The sequence below is a fragment of the Thermobia domestica genome, chromosome 7 (genome assembly GCF_964235325.1).
Source record: "Thermobia domestica chromosome 7, izTheDome1.hap1.1, whole genome shotgun sequence".
NCBI classification, from domain to species: Eukaryota; Metazoa; Arthropoda; class Insecta; order Zygentoma; family Lepismatidae; genus Thermobia; species Thermobia domestica.
The window spans coordinates 204,033,650-204,054,020 of NC_137460.1; the positions used below are offsets into that span (position 1 = coordinate 204,033,650).

The 20,371-nt window shown below is 34.7% G+C and overlaps 1 protein-coding gene across 2 annotated transcripts in view; it reads right to left on the reverse strand.

Moving 5' to 3' along the window:
- Positions 1 to 20,371, reverse strand: part of AdamTS-A (ADAM metallopeptidase with thrombospondin type 1 motif A) — a 785,255-nt gene that overhangs the window by 191,762 nt on the left and 573,122 nt on the right. For both annotated transcript variants that reach the window (XM_081765817.1, XM_081765816.1), the window contains exons 6-7: positions 3,574 to 3,723; positions 1,288 to 1,437 (exon numbers count right to left, since the gene is read on the reverse strand). In XM_081765817.1, the coding sequence (XP_081621943.1) occupies positions 1,288 to 1,437; positions 3,574 to 3,723 (300 nt within the window). The remainder of the gene's footprint in view (positions 1 to 1,287; positions 1,438 to 3,573; positions 3,724 to 20,371) is intronic.

Below are 20,371 nucleotides of genomic sequence, written 5' to 3' on the forward strand. Positions count from 1 at the left end.
CTTATTTATTTTATTAAACTTTTGTCTACAATTGTATTTTTAGTTTATTAGTCTTCAAAATGACTTAGATATTTCAAAACTCAATTATGATTAACTTTACAAAAGTTTATCTGTTTTGTAATTCCATCTTTAAATTTGTTTCCGCGTACCAAAGTCATCCTCTTTACACTTGTCATCGTGTAAGTTCATGCATTGACAAACATGACATGAAAAAAAAAAAGTACATCCAACGTACTTACTATTTCACCTACGATTGCAACAAGCGCATAATCTCAGCATTAGTCAAGAAACAAAACGACTTAGATTCCTTTAGTCGAAGAATTACGACTCTAAACAACAACAACAACAAAAATGTATCCGATTTGGGAGCCGACCTAAACATTAGAGCTATACTAAATTGTATCATCTACAAGACTTGTGTTCTACCAACATCAACATGTCTAATATAGAGTATGTACTCATTTCATATTTGTCCTAGTCATGAGATTTTAAACCAACTCTACAAACACGAATAAACATAAATTACACTCATTAAAATCAATCTCCAAAACTCGATTCTTTTCATTTCGCCATAAATAAAATGTTCATAAATATTGGTATATAAATTATCAATGTCTAAATTTCTTTACAAAGTTGGTTATTCTATAACTACACCTCTCGCATACGTCAAATTCTATGTTATTCATAAATAACTCATAGCATAACCGCATTCCTAAGGGCACGCATTTAAAATAGAGCTGATCATATCAAATGCTTCCTTGAAAGAACCCTTGTACCGTCATCTACGCCATCAACTTGACAGATTATATGGCACGTTCAATACACAAGAGAATCAAGTCCACCTTTTTGGTAATTTTGAGCATTTTTCATCTTTAAGGTCTTTATCTGAAGCTCCTTCAAAATTATTATTATTATTATTATTATTATTATTATTATTATTATTATTATTATTATTATTATTATTATTATTATTATTATTATTATTATTAATAATAATAATAATAATAATAATAATAATAATAATAATAATAATAATAATAATATGATTCGTACAAACTTTAGGTCTCTTTTTCTCACAACTTCGGTATTATGACTTGGTTTCCTTGTGCTCTGAACGCCCAGACCATTGTTTCTATGACTTGTAAGGTGATTGATCTAGTTGTTTACATATGATGTTGGTGGATAAAACTAGTCTCTTTTAGAGCATTATTTCTAAATTGTTGGCTCTTTACCAGATCTACAACCAACTCTTTATCTCTGCTTGTATCTAACATAGCTTGTACTTACTCCAAATATTCTGTGAGGTAGTGTCTACTGCAATTGGACCACGACCAAGGATACGTATTGTGATCCAACATTCTTGACATCACATTATGCACACGCGAGGAACCATGAAATTGTAAGCATTTGTAATCGTCATCATGTGGCATATTTAATCTGAAAAGAGATATTTTTTGAATATTAATATTACATTTTTATAAGATGTATTTGTAAAATGTTTGATCTCAAAGGAATATTGGGAATTTTCATCGAAATTGGCAATATATGTGGAATTTTTCATATATATCCTTTAACAAGGCCAACAAAATTATCTGTAGTCGAGAAGTAAACTGAGTCTTCAATAACCTTGAGACCAGTCTTAATCGTTCAATGCATTGTCATCGAAAAAATGAATGCTAGTACAGAAGTGATTTTGTGCAGTGACTGTATCATAAAAAAAAGCACTAAGGAACGTAAATTGTGTTCTAGTATTAAAAAAAAATAATCAACGGAAGAAAATTTAAAAAAAAGCAAACGAAAAACAACCAACATCGGAAACATGAAATGACTGGAGATTCTTCAGTAGAAAATAAAGTGTTTATATTATCAGTATGTTGAATACAAGATCGTGAGGGCAACACCAAATTCTGGCAAAAAATGTGCTTGTCTTCATCAAAATTTTCAAATATTTCTTTAAAGTAAGGAAAATTCTTATTTCCAAACTATTCCTAAATGTAGGGGCCCCGGTGGCTCAGTAGTAGAGCGTTCACCTCTGGTGCATGGGATCCTGGGTTCAAATCCTGCTTCGCCAAGTGAACTTTGTGGTGGACAAACACCGTGTGCATGGGTTTCCTCGAGATTCTCCCGTTTCCTCTCATTTTATTCATTCCACCATTTCATTCATTTCTCATCATCTCCGTCTCATTTAGCCTAGCCGGCATAGCCGTGGGACGTAAAACTCAAAAATTTCATTTCATTTTCATTTTTATTCCTAAATGTAAAAACTCGAATCTTACGGATGCATCATTAATATATTAAAGAAAATTAGTTTCATAGAAAAGCTTCATTTTTCATATTTTATAAGTTTTTAAATTTTTATAGGCCTAAGTAGTATAACGTTGGAAATTTAAGTGCAAAATTGGGAATTCTGCCTCTCAAAATGGAATTTTGTAAAGTTTTGGGTTGGCATCACTGACCAAGCAGCGCTGGTTGGTATTATTGTAGCATATTCTCACCACTTCCAATGAGTTGCTGAAATTATAACGCGCTGCCTTGGAAACCAAAATTCTTGCATTGAAGCGTTGGATCACTGAAGCCCATTCTGGTTCATTCTTTATTCTCAACAGTACGTGAAGTTAAAACTAAGTGAACTGACAACATTGTCGCACAGACATACTTGTTAGTTACAGGGCCCGAGGTAGAACTATTACTAAGCTAGAATTGGGGTTATAGTGACTAAAGATCGTTATAAAGATCACAAGTTAAAAAAAAAAAAAAAATGTGTCGCAAGAATCTAACGCAAACATTTTAACGTTTAACGTTTTCACCTTACTTAAACAAAACTGCTACTGCCCATCTCACTGGAATTGGTCAGAACACAATTTCTCATTTCTAACTTGTTTTATGAGTTGTTTGTTTTCATAAAGATATTTGTGGAATTCTACAACTTTATTTTAAAACAAGAAACCAGAAAGCTCAAGGTTCGAGTTAGTCGACTATCCTCACAGTTTTCCAGGACTTTTCCTCAGCTCCACCACATGAATGCCAGAATGGTACTTTTAAATGTATGTCCTGGCACACTTCCTTCCTTTTCCTTCTTCATTAATGGTGACATTTTTAATCTTATAAGACAACATTATTAATTATGTATTAATCATGTAAGAAACTATTCCTTTATCATAACAGTTTTTTAATGTATTCACTTACATCAGTCAGAAAATAAAAAAGCTATGCTTTACTATTTAAAGCTCGAGACAAATCTACAAAGTTAGAAATTTTGGATTGTTGAGATATTTAACTATACCCCTAGTTATTGCTCTATCATCAAGGGCTTATGATAAGCTTTACCAATGATCATTAACATATGCTCAAATTTTACCATCTCTTTTAGTAGTAATCTCATGAACTATCTTTTTCAGTTTAACAAATCTAAAATTTTAGCTAAAGCAGTGCAGCGTTCAATATGCCTAAGAATCGTTAAGCATATTGAACGAATTATTGATTAATTTGATATCCCTGAAAGCTGCAATTATTTCTAACTATTACTAAGAATATACCAATAATGAAATATACAGAAAGAACCAGATCACTTACACATGTCCTAATTCGTGGGCTATTGTAAAAGCGGCGCTGAGTCCGTTGTCCTGAACGATGGCACAACTTGACTGCCTATCACACATGGTTCCTAATTCGGCTAATCCTAAAGTATCACATTTTTGGTAGGGAATTCGGCAGATGTTCTCCCTGGAAAAGAAAACAAGAGAAAATGAAAATAATAAGTAGCACTACTCATCGATCAAATTATTTTATTTAAGTAATCCATTAGTAAGTTGGAGAAATAAAAAAAAAATAAATAAATAAATACTGGGTTATTCATAATCCCTTCCGACGTTTTGAACGTTAATATTGACGCAACTATGACATACACAGTAAATGTATTCATATAAAAAGTTGCAGAATTTCTCCAAGGCACTTACCTTACTTGTCATTTTGCAAGCATCAGAATGAAGAGCTTATTAAGGTATATTTCAGTATGACTTTCACCACAGTAAATGGCATGGTCCTAGTACAGCATCATTTTTAATTTATAAACATATTCTTTTTCTTTTTTCGAGTTTAATAAGATCTATGGATTGAAATATGTTTCATCTTTGGTATTATTCATGTTATTAGTGATGAGAAGTGCGAATGTGAAATAAAAGCAAGGGTAGAAATGACGAAAGAAGCCTTTAGCAGAAAGGAAAATATATATATTTTCTGGGACCTTGAATAAAGAGTTGAGAAAAATATTCATAAAATATTTCGTGTGCAGTATTGTACTGTATGGGGAAGAAACATGAACATAACGCAAAAAATTATGAAAAAGGACTGGAAGCTTTCCAAATGGGAGTGTAAAGAAGAAAGGAGAGAATTAATTGGGTCGAGCAAAAAACGAATGAGAGGGTGTTGGAAATGGCGGGAGAGAAAAGAACAGTTTTAGGTATTATTGAGAAGAGGAAAAGAAACTGATTGGGACATTGGCTAAGAAGGAAATGCATCATGAGGGACATGCTAGAGGATATAGTGGCAAGAATGAGAGGGAGAGGGCGAAGGGGAACGATATCAAAACAGAAAAACCGTACATGAAGACGAAGAGGTTAGTGAAAGACGGTGGAGCATGCAAACTTCTTAGTTGCGGAAGTGACCTGTCAATAATGGCAGAATACCTGTGCTGATGATAATGATTATAATGATTTGGACATATTATTCTGTTAAGCGCTAACAATATTGCAGAATTTTAAATGTTAATATGTAATTTGGAAAGTTTTACATTTATTTATAAAGTCTTTTAATAACGGTTACCACTCAAAGTTGTTTATATTTCACACATCGTAAACGGAGTTGTAATTTTAAACTTCTGCCAATGTGCGAAATTCATTGCTTCCATCACACAAGCACAATTGGTATATAATTAAGAACAAATCATCGTATGTACTTTTACGATTGACATGTAGGGGAAAGTGGGGGAATACCACGCAACGAGGGAATACCACGCACCCTATTTTCTCAGTTCTAATGCTTCGAAACTGATTCAAATTAGTGCTAATATCTAGCTTAGACTATAAAAGACATATTGCATGAGCGAGGCGCCAGTTGCTGCTAGGTGTGGTTTATGGCATGGCGAAATGTTGTTTTGTTGTAATTTCTTCTAATTTACTTCGTTTGCAGATTTAGAGGTATGTATTGAAATACTTAGTTGATTTTTATAATTTGTATACAATATTTTAGCGTAGTGTGTTAATATTAAGTTCACGCTAAATCTGTTTATATGAAACGACGTGAAACTTCTGAAGGTTCAATTTTTCTTTCTCGGCTTGGAATGGGGTAATTGCACGCATGTCGTCCATTGTGCGTGGTATTGCCCCTTCACGAAGCAGTTATCAAAAAAGTTTATGCTGCGTTTCTTTTCCTTTTTTATGTATATTGCAGATGCCATGACACTATATTAGGCATACAGAGAAGTGCAAATGGACATTAAAACAACTACCAAACGCCATAGGAGCAATAAATGGCGGAAGAAAAATTACAGAGGTAGTAAATGATTTTGGGATACATGAGGCTACATTAAGAACAAAAGTGAAAGCTGGGACTGTCTGTTCTAAGAAAATGGGAAGAAAAGCTGTATTGAGCTCTACACAAAAAGCGGAACTTTCTGGTCACGCTTTACATTTAGCCAAGTTGTTTTACGGAATGTCTTTAATTCAACTACGCAGAAAAGCTTATGAATACGCAGAAGCTAATAATATCAAACACAATTTGAATAAAAAAGGTCGACTTGCTGGGAATGATTGGTTGGAATTGCTTTTAAAGAAAAATTCCACGATAAGGTTAAGGAAATCTGAAGCAATTAGTATTAAGAGGGTCGACGAATTCAATGAAGAAGAGGTGAAAGAGTATTTTAAGAACCTGACAGAGTTACCGAAAATATCATTTCTGCGAAGATTAGATCTTTAACGTTGACGAAATAGGTATATTCATAGTATAGACAAACTAGCAGTTGACCTAAACGTACAGTCAACAAACGACCTAAGTTTATGGAAAGATATTCTGATGCTTCACGTTAAGGAATTAGTGCGTGCCAATACCCGATGTAATGCGTGTCATTACCCGATGTGGTGGGGAATACCACGCGTTTCTCGTTTTCCACAAACTTTATTTTTACAGAATCTATGAAAATCAAGGAGCACTACCGACGACCGAATATGAAACTAGAATGATTAAGTTACAACATACATTTTCCTCATGTTAATTTGTTTGATTTGTAGGGAGATATTGGAAAATGTACCTTAAGTGCGTGGTATTCCCCCACTTTCCCCTACCTGGTTTAGCAGCCCCATAAGAAGTAGGAAAAGAAACTTTAAGATAACAAGAAAATTAAAAGGAAGTAATTAATTCTTTTTACTGGCAAACACTTTTCTTTCTTTCTTCAACATCAACCCAATAAACCTTACTCAAAGATGGTGTTCCTCATTAACTTTTTTTTTTTCCCCTTTAACGTTAAGATGGTTCTTTTTAAAGATCTTTAAAACTGTGATGTAAATAGACTAGCATAAAGTTTTAAAACCTGTTTTGTCTTTCAAAGTGATTCATTTAATGTCCCTTTTATCTCGCCTTCAACTTTTTTTTTTCAGATCTTTTTCCGATTTACTCTGAACAGAACTCTTGGCAATCGTTGCATTCATTCTCAACGTCTTTCACATTAATAGAGGGTGTTATTACTAATCCCCCTGACACTTGTCTGTAAATACGCCATCGCAACATTACATTGTTATTCAAGTCTTCTCTCTGCACGTTATATGCAACCATGAAGTGTGAACGAACATAGATACGAAAGAAAAGAAAAAAAAAGAAGGAAAAGGCTTCAAAGATGCCGATGGTGTGTGTTTCTAAAAACTCAGCAATCAACAGGCTTCAACAGGTTTTTGCACGCGTAATTGGGAAAAAAAGTTTTAAATAAGAAGAGTGGCTGATTCATGGCAATCTGAAAAAAGAAGGAAATTTACTAAAACTTACACCTGCCTAGATTTGTAGGTATATAAAACAAGCGTGATTAAAGTTGATGGGAGAATTCGGCCAATTATAAGCGTCAGATTTCGTCTTCGTCTGATTTATGTAAGTACGTCGAGAATAGATTAAAACAAAAAAGAAAAGAAAAACAGCAAGTGTAAAGAAACAAAAGACTGTTTCTTAGCGTTATTATCAGAGTTAACAGCTTAAATTAAAAGTTAACGGAAACATTTCACTTTTTTTTTTTTTTTAACATCATTCACTAAAAGGATGCTGCAATTACGTAATACAATGTACAAATCATATTGAGAAAACCTAACCAATCATCTTTCATTCTTAACTCTGCAAGTACACATTTTGGTCTTATAATATCCCAACTGAATTTTACATGTATACTGTGGGTCAATTGTACCAGACTCACAGACGACAGTTAAAGAGCCTGACATTGCAAAAGTAATACAAAATTTACCATTTTTCTTTTACTTGTTTTTCATAAGTGAGAGGAGATAATGAAATGCAACTTACCACAATCATAGATAATGTTATTCTACAACAAGAAATATAAACCTGAAGAATATACAGTGTTGCCACTCATAGAAATTACAGTGTTGCTAGAATAACATTTCCTCAAAATCTCAGTTAAGGCAGCGACTAGAGGAACGAACTCAACTGCATTTGATTACGTATCATGTTATTTTGGAATCTTATTAACTACTTTTTAAATAACATTATTATTTAATTTTAATGACTATTAAAACTACTATTTTGTTTATTATAAACTATTCACGTTTATATTTTCTGTTGTAGAATAACACTATCTATGATTCTGGTAAGTTGCATTTCATTATTTCCTTTCACTTATGAAAAACAAGCAAATGAAAAATAGTAAATTTTGCATTATTTTTAGTATATCAGGTCTTAATGTAAAACCAGTTTCCAATCTCAGCTTCCGAAAACACTAAACATAATTACTGTATATGACAAATCTTTTCAAATGTGTTTAGTGTTCCCAGACTTTCAGACTAAAAAAATCTATACACCAGATGAAAATTTACAATATAGTCAAACAGTAAATATGCAGTTGCTTTTTGTTGAAACATGAGAATTAATTAAATATTGTATGTCTCTACATTCGCCAAAAGTGAGTGACAGAGTAGATTGCTGCTATTAACTGTTAGGCCTACTTGATTATCGATTACATAAAAGCTGTATTTTTTAAAGATCGCATGAATGATACTTGCTTTGAAGAAAATTCGGGATATTTGGAGTTTTGAACAATTGTTAGGAAGATATGTGGATTGTTCCGGCTAAACAGGGAACACTATGTATGCTATAATGTTGGTAGCGACATATCTGCTTACATATCCCCAGGTATATTTCTAAAGTACAGTTGTAGCCAGGACATTGACACAAGGAAACCTGAAATCGCTTTTTTTATGGGAGGGGGGAGCTGATTTCAGTTCACGATACATAGTATATTCATATATATATGGTATACCAACAAATAACAGAAAGTTTCATAGGGGTACTGAGACCCCTGGCAACTCCTAGCTTCGAGCCTGGCACCTACTAATAGGTCTAGTAGCAGGGGTAAAAGTGCGGGGGAACGAGGGGGGACGCCGTACCCCACCTCCAAAAAATATGTACGGCGTCCCCCAGTTGCTAAGAAATTACAATGGACAAAGATAGGGCAGGGGGACGGCGTGACGTCATGCCGCTACATACCGTCCCCCTACTTTTTCAGATCCACTTTTACCCCTGTCTAGTAGTGTATGTAAAGGAGGGTTATTGGATTTTAATTCCCTTCGGCAAGATGCTTCGTAAAAATCGCTCATGTCCTGAAGCGATATGAACTTGGGAACTATTTTCGAATCATCGATCAGTTGTGTCCTTCTTCCTATTCCTCGATTTCCTTACATCTTTTCTTTAGATGAAGAAGACAATTTCTTCACAAAATGTGTTCAATCTAATTGGCCTTCTTACGAAGGATGCTGGCTAAAAGCGTCCTTTTGTCTCCTATCTGTTTTAAAACATCTTCGTTTATTACTCTCTCTGTCCATTTTATCTTCTCCATTTTCCTCCAACAAAACATTGTGAAGCTCTTTAAATATTTCTTTTCTAACTTCCGTAGTATCCAAGTCTCTGGACCATACAGTGCAATACTCCATATATAGCACTTGCAAAACTTCTTCCTTAGTCCAATAGTAAGCCTACTAGAAAAGAATGATCTTGTTTTGTTGAATACTCTTTAGCTATGGCAATTCTTGACCTGGTCTCTTTGGTGCACTAAGCGTTTCTCGTCAAAATACTTCCCAGATACTTGGAATTATCGATCTCTTCGAGTTCTCTTTGTTCTACTCGGACTGGTATTCTCAGTAAATAAAAATTGCTGCCCCATAGCAATGATAAAAAATAACTCTCTGCCCCTCTGATCGACCCCCTCCAAAAAGTTGAAGCTAGTGTCGTCACTGACAGTGAGCCCGAAGCCTTAGTGAGCGCAAGATCCAGCTATCGCAAGCTCCATTGGGGCTACTGAGCTTGAGCTCAACTGAGTACGAATCTAAGCAAGTGTGTCTCATTGAGATTAATGATCGCAAGCCCTATTAAAGATAGTGAGCCTGAGCCCGGATCGTAAACAGCAGAGCCATTTCAGATTTGGCTTGGGTGAAGGGAAAAGACTCACTGATGTAAATAGATTTTCAAGTTTTCTTTATGAATATTCTACTGATTTTAAAATGCAGGTATATCTCAAATTCAAGGGTCAATTGCCTCTCCTGAAGGCCCAAAATAACACCACTGATTGCAAAATGGGCATCTCTGATATGAACGACTTAAATACCACTCGCTCTGGCAACACTGCAAAGAAATTCATAAAAGAAAGAAGAAAGTGCATTTGTCTACGTTTTACTTTCAAGGTCTCCATTTTTCTTTCTTTTTTTCATTTGTTTCTATTTACTTACCTGAGATAAGTAACTATATCTAAGTGAAAAAAGAATTTCAGGCCCTTTTGGATATTGATATTTGTAATTGTAATAATAATAATAATAATAATAATAATAATAATAATAATAATAATAATAATAATAATAATAATAATAATAATAATAATAATAATAGGACTTACTACTTGGCTTTGGAGACACAATTGAATTTTAGACTTTTTTAAACGTTGGCCTACTTTACCTTGAATTTAGACTTACAAATTCCATCCTATTTTCCACTGAAAAGAATCTGTAATTCAAGGAAATGCTTATACTGTACGCGTATATGATATTCAACGCAATATGGCCCATGACAAACACTTTACCATTTTATATAGTAAAGGTCAGATCCACCGGTATTGTAACAGGTAGAGATGCGCACGAGACAAGATTTGAGGCTGTCTCGACTCGAAAATGTGCTGTAAAAGTTATGTCTCGACTCGAAAAATCTATATTTTTCTATTGGAAGAGCTGTGTCTCGACTCGAATTTTGTCAGGAAAATTCTGTCTCGTCTCGACTCGTGCGCATCCCTAGTAACAGAGCAGTATTTTAGCTATTGGGCGTAGAAATTCAAACTTCCATTAGCGGTAATTTCACAGCCTTGTTTTACTACAAGTGCAAACTCTTAAGTCAGTGGAGAGGAGGATGTGGATCATGGGTCAGAGTTGATGACGATGAGTTTTGATAGATGGTGGGTCAGAGTGGGTGATGATGGCCGGTGGGTAACAAAGAGTCACAGTGGGTCGTGGTGAGTGCTGGTCGGAGTGGGTCACAGTGGATCATGGGTCAGTTTGTCACGGTGGGTCAGAGTGAGTTACGGTGGTTGGTGAGTCAATACGTCATGGGGTCAAGTTTTCATTGAGTCACGCCATCTCTGATGAGAACTACTGTATTGTGTTCGATGCTTTTCCAACGGGAATCGAATACGGAAATCTAATGCACCAAAGGCTCGCGCGCTAGCCACTAGACCACCTTTCCTTTTACATTGTTTCCTTTAACTTAACTTAACAATGGTTCAATCGTGACTCCAAATCTTGCAACATTAATTTAACTCATTTCCTGATGCCGTACAATACTGAAATTTCGTACAGAGACGGCATAAGTTGACTGACAATACAACAAACATTCTACTGTTACTTTTATTACGGACCGACTTAGAAATCAAGTGGTCTAATTTAAAAAAGAAAAACGTAAAACTAAAAACCAGACTGATGCTTTCATTCACCTCTATAGATATTTTTGTAAACAATAAATTACAAAATCATGGTTACGTTTTTTGTTGACACAATAACATAAATTTGAATTGTTTGTGAGAAATTGAACTTCAAATTTACCCCTGAAAATTTTCAAATTTGGAGTTTGTCCACTTGGCATCCAGGCAGTTCAAATATTTTTAGGTTCGATTTTTTTTTAAACAAAGCGATATTAGAATTTTCGTTTGCAACCACATTTACTCTTGAATAAAATAGGATTATTTAGTATACATGTGTTAATGTTTACAAATTCGAACAAAATTTCAGATTAATTCAATTTTTCATAAAACATTTGAAAAAAAGAAAAGAAAAACATGTTTTCTTTTAAAAATTGCAAACAAAATAAAGCAAAAGCGTATTAAAAACGTTTTAAAAATTACAATAAAACCAGTTGAGAATGCTCCAAGAGCATTGACAGAACAACCTTAAAAAGAATTAATTTTTCTTATTAACTTCTACAGGCTTTATGACAATTATTCTATATACTTTCTTATTATACTTATTAAATAGGTTTTTTTTTTTTTAATACTAACCATTTATAATTTCCTTGAATACTAAAGTTTTTCCACATGTTTTGTTCAAGAGTTCTGTTAAAACGTTCTGCAATATGTTGTTTTACGAAGACACATGCTCAAAATTTAAAAAAAAAAAAAATCGCAAAATATTATCTCTCTATGACTTACGGCTTCCGAGATATAAGTACTTAAATCTCCAGAAATCTGAACTTTTTTGGCCAATATCCGGGTAACGGTGGCTAGTTGCTCAGTGGCCACCGGTTACTATTTGCTACCAAAATGTTCACCATCTTTTTAGGTATTGATCAACACCAATAAAATTATGATCTCTCTATGACTTACGGTTCCGAGATATGACTTAAATCTCCGGAATTTTTTTGGCCAATATTTCGGGAATGGTAAGAGTGATGAGAAAAATACCATCACTTCCTCAGATAGTTTTTGGCGCTCTGTCGAATGGAGGACTCAAAATTGAAAAATTCGGCAATAACACACACACACTCAAATACATACATGCTTCCGCCAAGTGAACTTTGTGGTGGACAAACACCGTGTGCGTGGGTTTTCTCGGGGTTCTCCCGTTTCCTCCCACTTTCTTCATTCCACCATTTCATTCATTTCTCATAATCACCGTCTCCTTTAGTCTACCGGCATAATCGTGGGACGTAAAACTCAAAAATTTCATTTTTCATTTTTTCAAATATATACATAGAGGATTCAGTAACGAACTTTTTAAGTTCGTTAATAAAACTCTTTAAAAAGTGCTTTAAAAATATTCTAATTCTGTTTTCCAGAAAATCAGTGTAAAAGATCTATTTATGTATGATTAATTATTATTATAGATAACCAAGGATGGCTATTGTACTCGTATTCTTATTACTATCATGAATAATAAAGTAAACTTCATTTCACTACTTTCGTATGTAAAAAAAAAAAAAAAAAAAAAAATGTACACCAGACCGTTCAGCCGCCACTGGTCTAACGCTTAAGAGCAGCCAAAGTTTGCACCTGAGTTCTCAGCACGATGTCGTACTTCTTCCGGAATATTAATGTGTTCGTGCATTATAGGTGGTAAATTATGTTTTATTCAAATAGTGTAACTACACGAGCCAGCAGCGAAATTACATGGGAGCCACGGGTTTTTAAAAACGTTTCTCGCATGCCGAACGGAAGGACATCGTTGTAAAATTAATGTGATTCATATCTCAAACAAATTTTCCACGTAACATCGTAATTAGGTTGGCATTTGTTCCTTCTGCTCAGAGCTAGAATCAACACAAAAATAACCTTATGGCACGAGTTGAGTTATTTTAAGTAATTTTTCTTTCAGATATCAAAAGAATATTTTAATGTTCGTACTACACACAGTGTCTTTACGTTTCTTTCTTCTTCTTCTTTCGTATAGAAGAAAAGGAATGAGTTTATGTCCTCTTGGGCTGCTAACAACAACGATATAACTAAGCATATGGTCACGTGACCATACGTTATCGATGAGTTTTATCGCTGGCCATAGTTAGTAGCGTGATAATAGGCTGTGAATTCGGGTGTTAAACTTCGTAGTTTTCAATGCCTCATTAATTTCAAATCTCGCCACCAGGTGGTAGAGGCGGCACTTTGACGAAAGAAAATTCTCTTTGATAACTGTGACGTTAACATTTGAGGTTTTGCAATTTATTTCTTTCCGATTTTCTCTCCTTCTTTACTATATCCATTGCTGCCCATCGGCGACAGTCTTTTCCTCTGTTTTCTTCTATTTGTCGGAACGTGCACGTGAGAATAGCAACACAGTGCAATTGCCTTTCTGTACTGCTTTTACCTTGCAAGGTGAAGTATAGGTATTAAATTTCGCCAATAGCTTTTCCTCTGATTGTTTTCTTTCCTATTGAAGTCTTTACGTTGTAACCTACCACAATCAATTAGGAATGAAAAACCTATCTTTGTTAACAACATTGTTAAAGTTGTACACTCGTGTTAAAAATATTACATATTCCTTCCAGAGTTAGTATACCTTTATCATTAGCGAGGCTTGTAACAAATATGTTCATTTTCTTTTCAATGTCATATTGCATGCGTATATTTCCATAATGTGTATTGGAGCTATAGACAAATGTAGGAAAATGTATCTAATTACAAGTACTAGATATAATATTTGAAAATATTTTACATCAATTGTTTATAGGCTATTTACCAATAATATTGATACCGTATTATGTACTATAGTACACAATTAACTAAGAAATCTACAGATGTAGTTTAGATTTCACTCGTGAAACTGACAAGTAACTTACTGGGAGATTTTGATACAGTAAGACCTCGATAACTCGAAACTGAAGTGAATAGACAAAAATTCGAGCTATCGAGTTTTTCGAGTAAGCAAAGTTCGAGTTATCCAGGTGGCCACAACAAAAATCGAAATATCGAGGTTCCGCATTCCTCATTAAAAGTGACTATATAACCTCTATAACTCGAAGTTTTATTCATTCAACCTCTATAACTCGAAGTTGTGAAAGTTTCTTAAATTAAATAAGATGACTAATAAAAAAATAAATATTGTACGTACATGTATTGTTTTGGAGGTGGAGCTTTCATATCTAGACATCAGTAAAACACAATTACAGTACACATTAGCAACAATAACAGGACTAGGAACAATGACGATTACGTAAAAGCATAGACATGTAGCTTCGAGTTATCGAGGTCACATCAAGATAAAGTCGAATTATATAGATAAATTGTACAGATTTGCAGATATGAAAGTTCGAGTTACCGAATTTTATTAATATCAGTGGTGCTATTCAGCCGGTTCGCACCGGTTCTAAAATATTTCGAGTTCGCAGAACCGTTTGTTATATCCAGGAATAAACAAACACACACACGCATAACCTAGTCAAGAGTGAAAGAAAGAAGCCAAACAAATTTGTGAAAACATCTTTGTACTTTTTCCGCTCGCTTGTATTGTTGTGAAAAGAATAGCCTTCAATTGTTTCAATTCAATGGGCAGATAGAAATTTGAATATGAATTCCGGGATTTTGTCTGGGGTACTGGGATATGTGGGTGAAATGAATGTGATACGTATCTAAGAGGTCGTCTACATATTACGTAACGCGGCAAAGAGAGAAAAGGGGTTCGGCCTTGCGTTGCGAAGTACGACACGAGGGAGGAGGGTGTTAATGTCTTCGTTACGTAACATGTTTTTTCTGTAATCTTTATTTTTAGTCTCAGGTTTATATGCAGTCTTTTAAACAAATAATTTTATTATTTTCATTTTTATAAATAAATATTTATATTGTTTGGAAAATTGAGAATATAGAGCCTGCATAAATTGAATTATGCAGAAGCGATTTGAAGACGTTACTAAACACCAGCATGACTGGTGACGAACCCTGCGTGTATTACAATACAATAAAGCTCTGTTTTGTGGCTACCGCCGCAATGCACTTACGGTACACGCTTTTCTGGGATTAGTTGTTAGCGATCGTAACTACCGCTTGAAAATGCCCTCGTATTCCCACTCGTATCGCTATTTCTGAGAATAGATTTAAAACTTTTGATTTGAAATTTTAAAGGAAAATAAGATATATTCGTCGAATATTCATCTCATTGAATTTTCCAAGAGAAATCGAGTGTATTTGCATTCTGGCACTGATTTAGGACAAGAAAAATTTGAAGGGGTAAAGAAGATAGCCAAAAGCTTGTTCACAAATGAGATGTTCCTGCTCGTTCACGTATGCAGCCACGTCGAATCTGTGATCTACGAGGAAGAGAACCTTGTATTGTCGACACTGGGCAACTTCAAGTACAGGAAGTATCCTGGATTCCAGAAAAAAGAGGTCAATGTCAATTCTCTAGATCCTGTTTCACCTGCATCTTCCTGCAACACTTCCTCCTTGCCAATCATCGGTGACCTAAGAGGTAGGTGCGATCTCCTTGGCAAAACGACAGTATGAAACACAGACAAGAATGAATAGACAAGCTTGTGGTATGGAACTTCGAAGAATTAAGACTGGTCAATTAAACATCGTAATGGGGTTAAAATATTATTATGGTACTACCATTTTCTAATACTTTGATTTGTTTGCGAAAAAAAAAAACACTACAAATATATTCAAAATACAAGCATTTTGTAATGAAAAGTTCTGATATTAATTTTTTTTTTTGGTGATAACCCCCAAAATAAGCTAAATTGGTGAAAAAACAAAAAAAAATCAAAAACCGTTACGTAACAAAGGGGGAGGGGTTCAGCCTTGCATTACGAAGTGTGACAAGGGAGAGGGAGTGGGTAAAGTTGATCAAAAACAGCGTTACCTAACATGTGAACGGCCTCTAATGCTTATTATGTGTGCTACCTATCTGCAACACGTTTTTGAATGATTCCAATGTCTTCATTAGTTCTCGAGATATGTACACTCATGTCCAAAATTATTGTCGCATGTCTATAAATATGTTGTTATAGGAATATAATTTGATAACGAATTCTTCCAGTATTTCTTATAATATTAGTATGTGTATAATCGGTAGAGACATGTATGTGGCAAATTTCATGTCAAAACAGCAGTAAATAAGAACAATAAAACGAAAATAAAACTTTCTTGTCCATTTAGCAACATTTTGTTTTACTCATTCTAATTTTCGTATTTATAGTTTTTTTCCTATGAAATTTACCACAAATATACATTTCCAGATTATACACATAGTAACAGTATTAAAAGAACCCTGCAAAATCATTATCAAATTATATTCTTACAAGAAAACAGTTATAGATATGCAACAATCATGTTGGACATGAGTGTACCTTCGAAGCAATGTGTACAAAATAAAGTGGAATGTTCATCGATATCTCGATTGCTTGTCATGACCAATACTATTATTACTCAAAATATGTCACTTTTCTGGTGGAACACCCTATATATATATATATATATATATACAGAGAAAGAGAGAACCATTAATGCGGTTATGAAACCCTAGTACTTTTTAAATATTCGACTTACAGAGGTTATTTTAACGTTGAGTGTTACGGAGAGTTCAAGGAATGTGAAAAAAATCCGAGTTATTAAGGAATTCGAGTTATCAATATCAACCATATTTTTCGACTGTCAATAAATAAACTAGAGAACTAAGTTTGAATCTTGCTGCATGCCTGATGATTTTGTGTATTCTATAGAGTAGAATTACGGATAACAAATTGGATTCAATTGTTATAACAGCCATAGAAGAAATAGTCTTTCCGAACAACACGAAAAATTGTTTGTAATATTTTGTTTTGAGAAAATAAACTACCAAATTACTTATTTGGTATTTTAGTTCTATTGTGATATGAAAAATGCAACAACGGATGCGAGACATTAGTTGCTGTACATTGTATAGTTATAATAAAGCGTGTGTCTGTGTGTGTTTTGTTGAAAATTAATATGAATCACTTTAAGGCAAGAAAGCGTTGAAAATTTAGGAACTTAGAAAACGCATAATTCACTATGTGCGTTTAAGAAAAACTGGACAGAAGACATGATGCCTTGCAGGCGCTGTTGTCAAAGTCTGTGCAACAATAGAATAGGCCTGAGCAGTCTGCCGACAAACTTAGAACGTTTAACAGGTCGTAATAATTTTATAATCGTAATAATATGAAAGGATAAATACTAAATATTTTTGAAAAACTAATAATTTTTCTTTTGCCCGTTTTTCGTAAGTGGAAAGAGGTAATAAAATGTAACTTACCGCAATAATAGATAATGTTATTCTACACCCGAAAATACGAATCGGAAGAATTTTCAATGTTGCCATCCATAGAAATTACAGTGTGACCAGAATTTGAATTACTCAAAAATCTAGGTAAAGGCAGCGGCTGGAAAAATGAACTCAACGGTAATTGATGACTTATCACGCTGTCTATCTTCCTTGTTTACTACTTTTTAAATATTTTTCCTATTTATTTTGTTATAACTTATTTATTTTGTAATAATTTATGTAAGTTTTATAAAATAAATAGAAATATTATTTAAAAAGTAGTAAACAAGAAACCTAGACAGCATGATAAGTCATCAATTACCGTTGAGTTCATTTTTCTAGTCGCTGCCTTTACCTAGATTTTTGAGTAATTCAAATTCTGGTCACACTGTAATTTCTACGGATGGCAACACTGAAAATTCTTCCGATTCGTATTTTCGGGTATAGAATAACATTATCTATTATTGTGGTAAGTTACATTTTATTACTTCTTCCCACTTACGAAAAACGGGCAAAAGAAAAATTATTAGTTTTTCAAAAATATTTAGTAGTCTGCCGCCTTAAATAACAAAAATAATAACCGAGAATTGTAACAGTGCACATAGCGATTCTTTTTCAACGATAATACAACCTTTTTCTATTCCTCTTTTACTTTAGCGTTCCATAATTACGCTTCGAGGCTAAAGGCTGATTCACCCACATAGGCCACTCAGTTCAGTGACCGTTCCGTGCAGGTTATCGTGAATCATGTCAAATCTGACAGAGTTTCAAACAGGGCAAATTGTGGGTGCGAACGTATGTGGTGGGAGCTTCCGTGACGAAAGTAGCGGAAATGTTTGGTGTATCAAGAGGCACAGTTTCAAAGATCATGACTGCATATGAGTGTTCCGGAGTAACCACATCAGCGAAGCACCAGCGTGGACGCAAGTGTGTGTTCCTTGACAGAGACAGACACATATTGGGTAGGATTGTGACAAAGCAGATCACCACAGCTGAGCTTAATACAGTGCTTACAAACCCTGTTAACGTCAGAACAGTCAGAAGAAAACTCTACAAGCATGGTATTTATGGCAGACCTGCAATTCCTAAAACCCTCGTGACTGTTGACCATCCTGCTATACGGAAACAGTGGTGCAACGCCCATAAAAACTGGAAAATGAAACAGTGGAAGACTGTCATCTGGTCGGATGAATCTTCCCTTACATAGTTTCCAATTGCTGGCCGAATTTACACGTGGAAAACTCCAGCACAAGCGTACGATACAGACTGTTACCAAGAATGAAGCGTGGTGGCGGTTCAGTGATTATTTGGACAGCCATATCTTGAGATTCTGCCGAACCCATCATCACCCTCCATGCACATGTCACTGCCAAGGACTACGTAACCATTCTGAATGACAAGCTGCATCCTATGGTGCAAACTTTGTTCCCAGATGGTAATGACGTGTTTTAAGATGACAAGAGCATCTGTTCATACAGCTCACGTTGTCCAGGACTGGTTTAATGAGCATGAAGATGAAGTGTCACATCTTCCATGGCCTCCACAACACCAGACCTCAATATCATTGAGTCCTTGTGGTCAGTTTTGGAGACCAAAGTGCGAGCCCGCTACCCACTACCGTTGTCTCTACAACGGCTTGCTTTGACGGAAGAATGGTACAACATCCCTTTGTAACCATACGCGACCTGTATTTCTCCATTCCCCGTCGACTGCAGGCTGTTCTGCGTGCCAAAGTTGATCCTGCTCGCTAGTAATAAAGGTAGTGTGCAATTTTTCAGGTGTTTCCATTTTTTTGTCCTTCCCCTGTACATATCAAACTCAGGGGATGACTTGTCCCCTTCCTCCTAAAATGATGCCTTTGACTATACCTCATTAGTTATACTAGGGACTGTCATCCTGCTAGCATTATGCTCAAAAGCTTGATGTGCATATATTTCAATTCAGTTTCATTTTAATAGGTGGCATGCTTATCGCACAGCATCAATATTTGTCAAAAGATTCAATTACGTCGATTTCTCGAAAACTACGCTTCAGGGTTTACCTAATCATTTTGTTCAGTTTAATTAGAACTATCGATTACTTTATCTTTACCTACATATTCCTATATAAAAATGAAAGTGACCATATCTGTGATTTTATGCGTCTTGAAACGCCGAGTTTCGGATCGGGATGTTTTTTATCATTTGACGGTACAACGTAGGGGTGGAGGAGGGGGGAGATATATAAAAATAAATAAAAATAAATAAAACTTAATAACTCTTGAACACGAAACCGATCTCGATCAAATGTTCAACATACATTAGATTGGAGTTTTGGATGTTTTTTTATCATTTTACTTTGACGGAGCAACTTAGGGGAGAAGAAGGGGATATATTTTTTAAAAAATGATCGAAAATGTGCCGATATTAGTGTCAACTCCATAGTTTTTGAGGTCGCTGAGATGAACAGTGATACTTCCGATATCGTTTGAATACAAATTCAGCTCCGCAACTTGGGGGAGCTGGAGGGGAAGATATAGAAAAATGATAGAAAATGACCGATATTAATGCCGAATCCATAGTTTTCGGGGTCGCTGACATGAACAGTGACAATTCCGATCCCGTCTAAATTCAAATTCAGCCCCAATAGTAATACTTAATTTTTACTATCATTGTTACCAAACACATGACGTAAGGAATTGTGCATTTAAAGTTTTTATTTCAACCCGGCAAAGCGGATAATCAACGTTAGAATGCTAATAAGTGATAACATTGCATTGCATCTGTACCGACTAAAATAAAGTTTATAATGGAAGAAACTTATTATTTCAGAGCAGTGAATGCTTGAGGAATCAATAAAATGAGAACCTTAAAATTTCCCCTTTCATTTAA